This window comes from Gymnoscopelus braueri, assembly GCF_963280865.1.
Source record: "Gymnoscopelus braueri genome assembly, chromosome: 6".
Classification (NCBI taxonomy): domain Eukaryota; kingdom Metazoa; phylum Chordata; class Actinopteri; order Myctophiformes; family Myctophidae; genus Gymnoscopelus; species Gymnoscopelus braueri.
The window spans coordinates 50,330,472-50,342,720 of record NC_137607.1 but is presented as its reverse complement, the minus strand read 5'-3'; the positions used below and the strand labels follow the sequence as shown (position 1 = coordinate 50,342,720).

Sequence of the window (12,249 nt, the reverse complement as noted above, 5' to 3'; positions counted from 1 at the left end):
TTAAATCGGCCTCAGGTCTTAATGGGTTAAAACATTACCGATCATGGCTATGTATGAATTATGTTCATAAGTCAGTCATTTCTCAGACTATTTTCAGCTTGACTTTTCGACTCAACCTATGCTTAAAAAACGCACAGTGAAATGTTGTATGTTGGATTACCCATCTCAAACAAGTTTCAAGTCTCTGCCAGCAGAGTTTCATACAATACTGGAATCAATGGAATTCAGAGGCTCCATCGAAATTCAAAGAAACCAATGGTGTGCTTCAGTAAATGTTAAGCAGTAATGACTTGTATACCTGTAGTCATAGTCAACGGGCTAAACATGCCAGATCACCGGCATGGTCCTTATTATGTTGATACTAGTATCTCGTTTCTGTTCCTCTTAATAATTGTCCTTCTTGCTAAATTTGTATCTTCTTTTTCATTTTCTGATACACATGGGAGTTGCCAGCTGCTTCTTTTCACCTGACATTGAGAAGTTTCACCAAGTGAGTGTAAAATGTGTTGAGGAACACACTGTCCCTCCCAGTACTACTCCCTACTGAACAGGGATTGCAGCAAACAGTCACTATTACAGTCACTATTGCAGCAACAGAGAACGCCCTCCCCTGCATTTTAGTGTACTGTGGGCACCTCTGATCAGATCACATATTCTCTGAACTAGGCTCATCATGAGAACTCTCTAGAAGGCACCACAGAAAAGTCTTGAGACCAAGAACCACCTCTAACAGCAATAACCAGATCATCAAGCCTTTCCCCCCCATATTTTTCCTTTGAATTTTCAATTCAAAGGAGCTTTTATTGGCATGAGAAAACATAAGAGTAAATACCCTTTTATTTCTTGTTTCCTAAATTTAGTTTTTTATTATTATTTGAAAAGATTATAAAAAAATTCAAACATTTTATCATTTTCCATAAGTAAAAATACATTCTAATGTTTAAAAAAAAAGTATTCCATAAAATGAAATAAAAATGATTAATTAGAGGGAAAAAATACTCAAACTAGTGAAAATAGCCAATCTCACAACACTTCGCATCGTGACGTGTTGCGAGCTTGTAGATCGGCTATTTTCACTAGTTTGAGTCCCGGGGACAATTTCTCTTTTGGGTCTCGAGCTAAAAAGTTTTGGCACCACTGGTCTAGATGAGCACGTCTCCTGTGATACACAGGAAGTTGTCAGCCACTTCTTTCCTCTCGACAGTGAGGAGTGAACGCATGCGGAGGAACACACTATCTGACCTAGTTCTTCTCCCTGCTGAAAAGCTGACCAAACTTTAGGAGTTTCTAGTGCAGCAACAGTCAAGAGTTCGCCCTCCCCTGCCAGCTTTCCACCCCAAACGCGGCGAATTGCATTCGTTGGACGCTCGGCCAAGCCAGATGCACCATGGAGCGTTCAAACCCCTAGACCAGGGGTCTTCAACGTTTTCAGGCCAAGGACCCCCTAGCTGAGAGAGAGATGAAGGAGGGACCCCCTCTATATTGCATAAAATTGTGTTTTAGATTAAACTTTTTTTGTTTACTTGGTCTGCTCTTTTTTCCCCCTACACCAAACCCCTCTTTGCCAAAAATAGCTAAATAGCAGATTTATAGCTAAATAGCAGATCTAAAAGCTCACAACGCCTTGCTCAGAACCGAAGATATGATGATTTGAAGATTTGCTGCTCCATTCACTTCTTGTTTAACTTCTTACTGAAAAAGGCTGCATCTCGGCTCCTAAGCACTTTTTTTTACAATGTATTTTTGGCCTTGGCACAGGGGTGATAAAGCCAGAAATAAGTTTGGCACTGAATGAGTTAAGGTATAAAAAAAAACATATCACACAAAAATTTGGCAGACCCCCTGTAGTAACTCTGAAGACCCCCTAGGGGTCCCAGACCCCCTGTTGAAGACCCCTGCCCTAGACTCCACAGTGGTGAGCAGGAACTTTCCCCCATACAGATCATGTAATCTTGACAATAGACTCACCGTATATCACATCTTGTCTCTTCACCATTTCTTTAGTAAGGTTCTTCACATACTGCTGGTCGACCGCAATACTCCAGGACTCGGCTTCCAGGTCCTGAGCGTCCGATTCCAGATCAGCTCGCACTGGTGCATAGTGAACATCTGCAGGAAGGAACCACGGCATCAGTAACCATGATAGACTGCAGTGATCAAATCTATTGAACCCTAATCTGTCTACAAGTATGAGAGCATCTTTTCTGTTCCTCCAGTAGTGGTACAGGCTCCAGTTGGCATAAATAATAAGTTGGACACAATGGTGTGTTTGTACAATAACAGGCCCAACTTGGAAGTAAAACAAATCGAATCATGTGGATCTCCGGTTTCACATGGGAACGGCATGGTTCTTACATTCAGAGTTAAATTAACACAGAGGATTTTACAGTGTAGAGTCCCAGAGATAAAACTCATATCAAATGGGGGTCCGGTTGCCTATTGCATATCAAACTGGAGGTCCGTGAAATAAAACAGTTTGAGAACAACCTCCTGAGAGCCAGCATCAGTTTTTAATACATTTTCTCCAATGCTATACATGGATGTGACTCTATTGAGTCCTGTTGTTCCGTACAGAGGACAACCATAGCTTTCCAATGATGTATCATGAGTGGGCGTGCGGCCATGTCGGGGGTGTGGCCACACCCCTACACCTGATACATCATTGGATAGCTACGGAGATCCTCTATAAGGAACAACAGGACTCAATAGAGTCACATGTATAGTGATAGAGAAAATAAGCATAAAGTGATGTCCACTACAGAGGACAAAAATGAATTGCTGGGTCTCAGGAGGAGATATACAATATGATTGAAATCTTACTTGGAGAACCTTTAAAGAGAAAAGAGCAGATCTGCTGCTGCACGGAAGTACAGTAGCTCTTTCATAAAAAGGGTGTGTCTAATATTACAACATGCCTTGTAACACAGCAGCAGGCAAATAATATGCAAGATAGTACCCAGTCAGCCTCTCTCTCTCCCTCTCTCTCCCACACACTCACGCTTAATGAGTGTGAGGTGACTTGTGACTCCCACATACAGTCTCCTCCCTGTCTAAAAGAGACATCATACAGACACACTAACCCTCCCAGTGTTTCCCCTACTGTATATGCACTTTGCAGCGGCATCTGCTGAATTATAATAAAAAATTACGAGAGGAGAAGACAGGACAGCCCAACTGATTGTGGATTTGTGTGGCCGATGCCGATATTAATGAGTGTCAAGGATATTGAAGTGTATTTTCCTAAATGTTGAGACACCTTATATGTAAGCCAAGACAAACATTTGCCCTGCTCATTACTGTGCAAAAAAAGTACTGTATATACTTAGGCCTCTAGAGCCCTTCTGGTCGCTATAAAACACACGGAAAAGAAACCTCACAGCAGGGTGCACTTTGAGAGCATGCTTCAGTTTGCAAACATGCTAAACCACGGCTGCTACACCTCTATAACATTCTTAATTATGAAATGGAGTTGATGTAACGTATATTCTATCATTTCAATTATTCAAATCTTCAAGCCTAGCAAGGCTGCTGGGGGCAACTTATCTCACGTATTCATCACCAACTATACACGCCAGTCAACTCACCCTCTACGATAATGGACTCTGTGGTGGAAGGAGCGATGGAAACGGTGTCTTCGTTGAAGCGTTTTAAGCGGTTGGTGTCGGTCTCGTCCATCTCCCCGGGCAGAGACCTGAGGGATGACATACGTCCAGAGTGGTACTGTATACTGTAGTCAAATTCTACTAATAACTTACTTCAGTCAAATTCTACCATTTCCGCATGTCTCACTTTTTATTTAACCCATTCAATCCGGTAACGCATCTCGGTCATTTTAGATTTCTTTGGCTATTCAAAAATAGCAGATATACAAGCGCATAGTGCCGGAAAAATCATGAAATTTTCGTGCAAATCTTTGAATATATATTTTTAAAGCGAACATTTGTAACTCAAAATCTTTGCTTGTGGGGGATTCTACAAATGTTTTCTAAATCTGTTTTTTGAAAAAAACCTATGTTGCTACATCACTGGTTCTCAAACTATTTCATGTCAAGGAAATATTTTGTTCCAGGGACCCCCAGAAGCAAAGATTTGGGTTACAAATGTTCGCTTTAAAAACTATATATTCAAAGATTTGCACACATTTTCACGGTTCTTTCAAAAATAGCAGATCTACAAGCTCATAGCGCTATGAGCTTGTAGATCTGCTATTTTTGACACAGATGCTTCCCCGGTCTTAAAGGGTTAAGTTTATTCTCTCTATTTCTCTGTAGCTTTGCCTTCTTCTTCCGCACTCCTCTGTTTTTCACTGTTAACACCTTTCCTGCCTCTCCTGCTTTCTCTCATCTGTCTCAGTACAGAGAAGGACAGGAGAGTGAACACATCTGCACAAACTAATTTGGAGAACAGACTTGCTTTCAAAGTGACACAATATCAGAATAGACAGCGTGCTTCGGTATGTTTTGTTAGCCGTAAATATACATCATAGGATGGCATATTTTAATACTGGTAAGGCTTGAGCAGGAACAACTAAATTCTGTAATTAGCCAGTATTTAAACGCAGCAAATCCTACAACCATCTTAGTTGAATTCAAAATATAATAAATAATCCCTACAACATCATGAAATTATGGGGGGAAATTTATCGGGCAATGGTTTATAACTTCTCTGTGGTAAGTGTGACGATAAGATAAGACAAAGAAGAGTGACACTAGACATCTGCACTTGGTCTGACTGAGTCCTATATATATTCTATCCTATTATCAAGTATAAATATACAACCTATCACCAGTTAATATTGAATGAATATATATCTATTGGAAATGAATATATATATGTATAAACTATCAAGAGAATATTAGACCGATTTACAGTACGTATAAATACAGTGTCAGTCAGCCTTAATATCTCAAAATAATAATATCTCACATTTATATAGAGCTTTTCTAAGTACCCAAATACACTTTACATGGGGGGGGGGGGGGGGAGACAACAAAAGAAGATCAACTTTATTAGGAAAAACACTAACAAAAGGCTAAGACTATGGAAGGGGTGTGTGCAGATAACTGGGGAAAGCCATATTGAAGAGGTGGGTTTTTCAGAGTGGTTTTGAAAGTTTGGGGGCTGTGGGGGCTTCTCTGAGAGTATTGGGGAGTGCATTCCACAGGGTTGGGGCAGCAAAACCAAAAGCCCTATCGCCCCACGACCCACGTATGGTACTTGGTCTCGGGGACCTCAAGGAGGTTGCCGTCACCAGACCTGAGGGAGCGGGAGGGGACATGACGTTTGAGGAGGTCGAAGAGTTAGGGGGGAGCCAGATTGTTCAGTGCCTTATAGGTGGTGAGTAGTAAATGCCCTCAACAGTGCAAATAAGCTGTGCTTGTAATACAGCTACATACTCAACCTTTTCAGGCCGTGACCCCCTAAAATAATCATATTTGAACTGGGGACCCCCCCACCCTGACAAGCACTTGGAATTGTAGGCATTGAGGCATTTTGTTTGACTCTGTTCCACAGATAAATATTATGAAAATAGCAGAGCTATAGATCGGCTATTTTCATATTTTTGTCCTCTTTCTTATATTATTTGACCAGTTTTTTTTACCAGTTTTTTTCCAGTTTTTTGGACCAGTTTGGGGGGACTCCCCCCCCATCATGTATCCTGATCCACAGGTTGAGAACCACTGCTGTCATACACATGAGAATACCTGTGAAGGTTACGAACAATAACAGACAAAACGGCCGAGGTACTGACCCTGAGCTGCTGTTGTTACGGAGATGGTGGCTGAAGCTGGACGATCCGCCTGGAGGTGCTGAGGCGGCGGTGGGGACGCTGGAGACGTGCGCGGTGGTGGGCTGAGTGCAGGCTGCCCGCGAAGTGAGGGTCATGCCTGGGGTGCGAGACGAACCCGGGGGGCCATTCACGGCCTGGGCCGACGCTAGGCCGCTCTGGTCCCGCTCTCTCAGCGCTAGGGATGGAAGACGAAAGATGGGTGAGGGAAGAAAACGAGAGGAGCGGTTAGAGGAGGAGGAGGTGAAACGAGGGGACAGGGAGAGATGAGCAGATGACCAGTGAAAAGGAGAAGAGGAGGAAGGGAAGGAGGACGAGGAGGCCGGTGGTTTCTTGTGGGACTTCTGTCCATCGTGGCCCCCCCCAGGACCCCCATACTTCTCTAGCCAGGATCGGGGGTAGGATCCCAAGAAGCGGCAGGTGATGAGGTCACGGTGCATTAACACCCGAGCCCCAAAATTGTTGGACGGCCCCCAGGACGAGTTGGAGGAGGAAGAGGAGGATGATGATGATCTTGTGGCGCGACTACTGCCCTTGGTTACCGCAACCTCCATTCTTACTATCAGTCAAGTGCAGAATAGTAGCAGCAGTTCAGTATAATGACGACAAAGTCAAAGCTAGCCGTAGTGTCTCTGTGAGAGCAGTAGGTTTCGGTCCTAATCAAAGCAAGGCTGGGACCAGATGGGATGCAGGAGAGTCCGGACACAAGGTGATGCTGTGTGCCAGACACCGCCCAGCGGACAGACTTAACAGATTTATAGCTCCAGTTGACCCGCCCATGCCTGATCTCATCTGGTACTTTCTAGAAACCAACACCACGCATGTCCTTCACATTTTTCTCATCTCTTCTCCACACCAATCCCTCCCAGTTGTTTTTCTCGTTGTTTACCTGACACCACCCCCCCCCCCCCCCCCCCGAGCCACTGATTGGTCAGTACAGAAGGTGAGAGGATTCAGCTGGAGGTAAGGGCACTCCAGCTGAGAGGATAATCTCTGCACCGCCGTCTCCTGTGGCTCCAATCAAAGGCGTTATTTGGGCCTGACCTTTTATTTAATGGATAGGTTCACTGTTTTTCAACGCAGAGCTTGTTAACATGTTGAGTCCCATCATTTATAATTGTTCCTAGCACAACCACAACGATAGGTTTAATATTCAGGAATGTATTCATGGCTGCATCTTCTCAATGGTTTTAAGTCTGAGAGGGGAAACATTTAGGCAAGCTTCAAACCCCATGATAAATCTCCTTTTTGAAAAACTCAAAGTATACTCATGTACACTGTAGTTGTGTATTTTAGGTTTGTCCCTGCACACACACACACACACACACACACACACCTACCTCACTAATCCTCTGCAAGGCTCCTCCTGAGAAGCTACCAGAACCTTTTAATTGAACACAGTGGGACTGACACAATAACTATAGCCTCCGACTTCAAGCCAACCCTCCCATCATTTACCCCCCCCCACCCCCCCCATCCCTCACCTTCTTCTCTTCATACAGTGAGTAACTGCAGCCAGTCACATTTGTAATGCATGTGCCTGTGTGTGTGTGTGTGTGTGTGTGTGTGTGTGTGTGTGTGTGTGTGTGTGTGTGTGTGTGTGTGTGTGTGTGTGTGTGTGTGTGTGTGTGTCTGTCTAGTATTTACTGTATACTATATGCATGTGCTCACCAAGGTTGGGAGAGGCTGTTGATGAAGTCCTTTGCGGGGAATCTCTCTGTAGAGGAGAAAAAAGGACAGCATTTATTGGAAGGCATTCTCTCGAACAGCATGCGAATTTTTAATGAAAATTATATTATTATAGTATAAAATAAATAAATTCACAGTACTACAATACTCACACCATGGCTCTCAGCAACGGTTTTGTTTATACTTTTGATTGTTTGAAGTAATGTTTTTCAACTCTGACATCAGCTGAGCTGCAATGCCGATACAATTATTTTGCATAATCGTCATAATTGTTTCCATGTTGAAAAATACATTTTCAAACATTTTCAAAGAATTGGGGAAATAACAGATTTACAAGCTCACAACGTGTCACAATGAAGATCAGCTATTTCCACAATTGTTTACATTTATTAAAGTATAAAGTTATTAAACGTGTTTCTTTGTATATTTGTCATGTCTGCCCAGTGCAACTTTTGTTTACGATGCATAAAGCCAAACAGAAATGTAATGTTATTTATATGTTCCAATGTCAAAAACACAATTAAATTGTTAAATCGCAATTATTTGTGTGACAATTAATCGTCACGTAAACGTTCACGATCGTGACAGCCCTAATGACAGCTAAACATGAGTTTTAAAAGTGTATTGACGTGACACTTTTAAGAAATGGTTCGGGCCTGAGGGAAAGGGACAAAAAGACTTAACGTTAGCTACAGTATGTTACATTATATGCTGTCGTTTTTCTTACCTTGTTCCTTGTGCTGGTGCAGTCACCCAGCAGAGTCCTGCAGCTCTTGTGAACATTCACTGCACAATCTGAAAGCCAGCCAAAAAAATGGGAAAGTCAAGACTTTACTGTACAACCTCAGTTGTTTTCTTTGGCCTCCATCCAGACAATACACATAGTGGACAAGTCAGGAATAGAGCCCGACCGGTCTAGGTGATAATCGCCATTGTTTGACCTTTTTGACGACAAAAACTACAGTATGCAGCTGTTATGTCCTGATCTGTAACTACTTTCAACATGGCGTCCCTATTTTGGGCATGTCATTATGGGTGTAACTGTTCAAAAACATCCATCTACGATCAAAGGCATGAGCTTTTTTTTATTTTGCACAAGGGCTTATTCAAATAAAATCAAAAGGTTATTTGTGTTTTTATTTCTTGAAATGGTTTGCTTATGAGTGAAACGTTTTTAAATAGAAATTTAAATAAAATTAAGTTTAAAACAAAATTGCCCCCATTTTTTTAATATCGGTTAAACATCAGTTTAACCGATATGGGAAGGTTATTTACAAACAGAACCCGAAATCATTAAGTATCCAAGTAGGAAAACACTTGGATACTACAAGCTGCATCGTTCAAAATGGGGAGGAACAATTCAAAACAACATAATCGCACATAAAGACCTCGGTCTCGTCAAGCTCACGGATGTCTGTGGCTCAACCGGCGAGAGCTAATATCACATAAATAAGGCTATAGTGTCTCCTGCAGCTGGCCTGGGTTCGAATCTGACCCAAGGCACTTTGCTTGAATTATGCCCTCTCTTTCTCCTGCCTTTCTTGTCGCTCTATCACTTTCACTATCAAGGAAATAAAGCAGAAATGATCAGAAAAGCCAACAGAGATTTGGAGACGGTCAGCCTGACCGGGTCAGGCACAAAAGTTGGGTTAGAAAATTGAGAACACACAGTGGGGTGCTGGAGGTTGGCGTTAGGCCTGTCACAATTATTACATAGTCACCAAATCGCTTTTTTTTTTGCATAATTGTCATAATCATTTCCATGTTGAAAATAATTCATATTTTTTTTTAACATTTTCAAAAATAGTGGAAATAGCAGATCTACAAGCTCAAAACATTGGCTACTTCGACCAGACAGTCTTTTAACCATTAAGTTATTAAATTATGTAAGTTATTTGTCATATCTGCGCTGTGAACCTTTTGTTTACGAACCCTAAAAGCCAACCAGAATTCTTTTTTTTATTCATAATGTATGACACAATTAAATCGTTAATCGCAATTATTTGAGTGACAATTAATCGTCAAGTAAAATGTCATAATCGTGAGAGCCCTAGCTGTCATCAAACTTGACAGGCAATCAATTGCTGCCTCAGGATTTCCCAGGTCTTGTATCTGTTCATTTAAGCTTGATGGATGGAGGTCTGTCTGGTCATTCGATAATTAGTGTGGTTGCCCGAATGGGCAACCAGACTATTGTTTTACAGAAACTTTATCTCTAGATAAACAATTTTTCTATTCGCTACTCCTCCCACAGTTTATTTTTCCCAATTTAGTGCCATATGTCAAAATGACCGGCCTCACCGGGAATCGTGTGCTTGTATCTTGTTAAGAGATTGGTTGCATAGTTTTATTGATATTGATTTATTAGTGCATTAAATGTCCCCATCCACTTTAATGGAAAAGTGAAAAAACTCAAATTCAAGTATTTTTTTCTCAGAAACCGTAAGAGCTAGAGTTACCAGATTTGGTGGGGAGGTTCATGATTTAGTCCGAAATTATTTTTTTAAAAAACATTACACCAGTCGGCCTCATGGTGGCGCTATAACAGCCCACTTTACGTTTTGGCCTATAACTTTTGAACCGTAGGTCCTAGAATAAAAATCTCTTTCCCCCTAGATTCCTTGGGTCATGACGCAACTCCCCATGTAGGCCACGCCCATTTGCGTCAGGATAGATTTTCCGCCATTTTGAATTTTCTTCAAAACACACTTTTAGCTCCTCCTCCCACATATTTTCTCCAAATTTCACAAAAATCGGTACACATGATCTCTGGACCCATGCGATAATCTGGAGTGAAACAGAATTTTGATAGTCTATACCGTTCGTCCGTAAATGGCTTCCGAAGTTAGCGGAAGGGGCCCGTTTTACAAAAAAGGCCACAAATCACGAACGAAACGTCCAGTCAATCCCAAATTTAAATCACATGTCAAGGGTGGTTTACTCAACAAATCCCCAAAAGCATTTCCACTTTGATCCATAGGGGGCGCCACAACTGCGCAAAACGTAACCGTTTGATGCAAAAACATGATTTTTGGGGGGATCAATCCTCTCAAAATGAAATAAAAGTGATATCAGGAGTGACGTGACAATATGATTGGCCCGTTACATTTGTGGGAGGGGCCTATTTCCTAAAATCAAAACGGCATGTATCACGAAGGCAGGATCCGATCGACACCCGATTCGAATGGCACGTCACGCGGCCTCCGACGGTATTCCTCCCAGCGTATTCCCCGAGTCCCGGCGGCAGCGACCCGCGACTCGCGTCGGCGCAACCACACTTTGCAATTGCCCTGAATTGCGACGCGTCTAGTATTAACATTGTTCTTGAACAATGTTAATAAACAATATTTCAAACTGCATCTCCTCCCACAGTTTTTATTCCCCAATTTCGTGCCATATTTCAAAATGACCGTCTTGACCGGGAATCGTGCGCTTGTATTTTGCTAAGAGATTGGTTAAATAGTTTAATTGATATTGATTTATTAGTGCATTAAATTTCCCCATCCGCTTTAATGGAAAAGTGAAAAAACTCAAATTCAAGTATTTTTTTCTCAAAAATCGTAAGAGCTAGAGTAACCAGATTTGGAGGGGAGGTTCATAATTTAGTCCAAAATTATTATACAAATAATTACACCATTCGGCCTCATGGTGGCGCTATAACAGCCGCCTTTACGTTTTGGCCTTTAACTCTTGAACCGTAGGTCGTAGAATAAAAAAAAATAAAAAATCTCTTTTCCCCTGGATTCCTTGGGTTACGACGCATCTCCCCATATAGGCCACGCCCATTTGCGTCAGGAAAGATTTTCCGCCATTTTGAATTTTCTTCAAAACACACTTTTTGCACCTTTTCCTACAGATTTTTCCCAAATCTCACAAAAATCGGTAAACGTGATCTATGGACCCATGCGATAAACCTATCCAAACGGCATTTTGATAGTCTTTACCGTTCGTCCGCAATTGGCTTCCAAAGTTAGTGGGAGGGGCCCGTTTTACCAAAAATGCCAAAAATCACGAACGAAACGTCCAATCGATCCCAAATTTGAATCACATGTCGAGGGTGGTTTACTCAACAAATCACCAAAACCATTTCCACTTTAATCCGTAGGGGGCAGCACAACTGCGCAAAACGTAACCGTTTGGTGCAAAAACAAGATTTTTGGGAGGATCAGTCCTCTTAAAATGAAAAGCAGGTGATCTCAGGAGTTACAGGACGTTGTCATTGGCCCGCTACATTTGTGGGAGGGGCCTATTTATTTAGTGGGAGGGGCCTATTTCTTCAAATCAAAACGCCATGTATCACGAACGCAGGATCCAATCAGCACCAAATTCGAATGGCACGTCGCGCGCCCTCCGACGGTATTCCTCCAAGCGTATTCCTCAAGTCCCGGCGGCGGCGACCTGCGACCGGCGTCGGCGCAACCACACTTTGCAATTGCCCTGAATTGCGACCCGTCTAGTTACACCTACACCACTGATAGAAAACCGCTAATGAACAGACACCTTGCTTGTAATTTGGTCTTTTTCTATTTGTTGCCTAAATGACAGTCGTGCTAATGATGTAGAGAATAAGTTGTGACGCTAATGTAGTAGAGAATAAGTTGTTGTAATAAGTTATTTTGGTCTAACAGTATTTGGCAAGTACAAGGTGGTTTATTATCAGCGAGCCTCCCTAGACCAAACAATAGAAAAACCCAATCCATTCAGCCTTGGGTGGATAACCAATGTCTAATTTGTCTACTCTCACACATATCAAATAGGCAATATATATTGTG

At 42.1% G+C, this 12,249-nt stretch overlaps 1 protein-coding gene across 1 annotated transcript in view; it reads right to left on the bottom strand.

The window, feature by feature from the left end:
- arhgef18b (rho/rac guanine nucleotide exchange factor (GEF) 18b) overlaps nucleotides 1-12,249 on the bottom strand; it is a 72,563-nt gene that overhangs the window by 28,505 nt on the left and 31,809 nt on the right. Inside the window, exons 10-14 of the mRNA XM_080431495.1 lie at nucleotides 8,205-8,272; nucleotides 7,460-7,505; nucleotides 5,753-5,966; nucleotides 3,585-3,691; nucleotides 1,969-2,109 (exon numbers count right to left, since the gene is read on the bottom strand). Coding sequence (XP_080287621.1) covers nucleotides 1,969-2,109; nucleotides 3,585-3,691; nucleotides 5,753-5,966; nucleotides 7,460-7,505; nucleotides 8,205-8,272 — 576 coding nt within the window. The remainder of the gene's footprint in view (nucleotides 1-1,968; nucleotides 2,110-3,584; nucleotides 3,692-5,752; nucleotides 5,967-7,459; nucleotides 7,506-8,204; nucleotides 8,273-12,249) is intronic.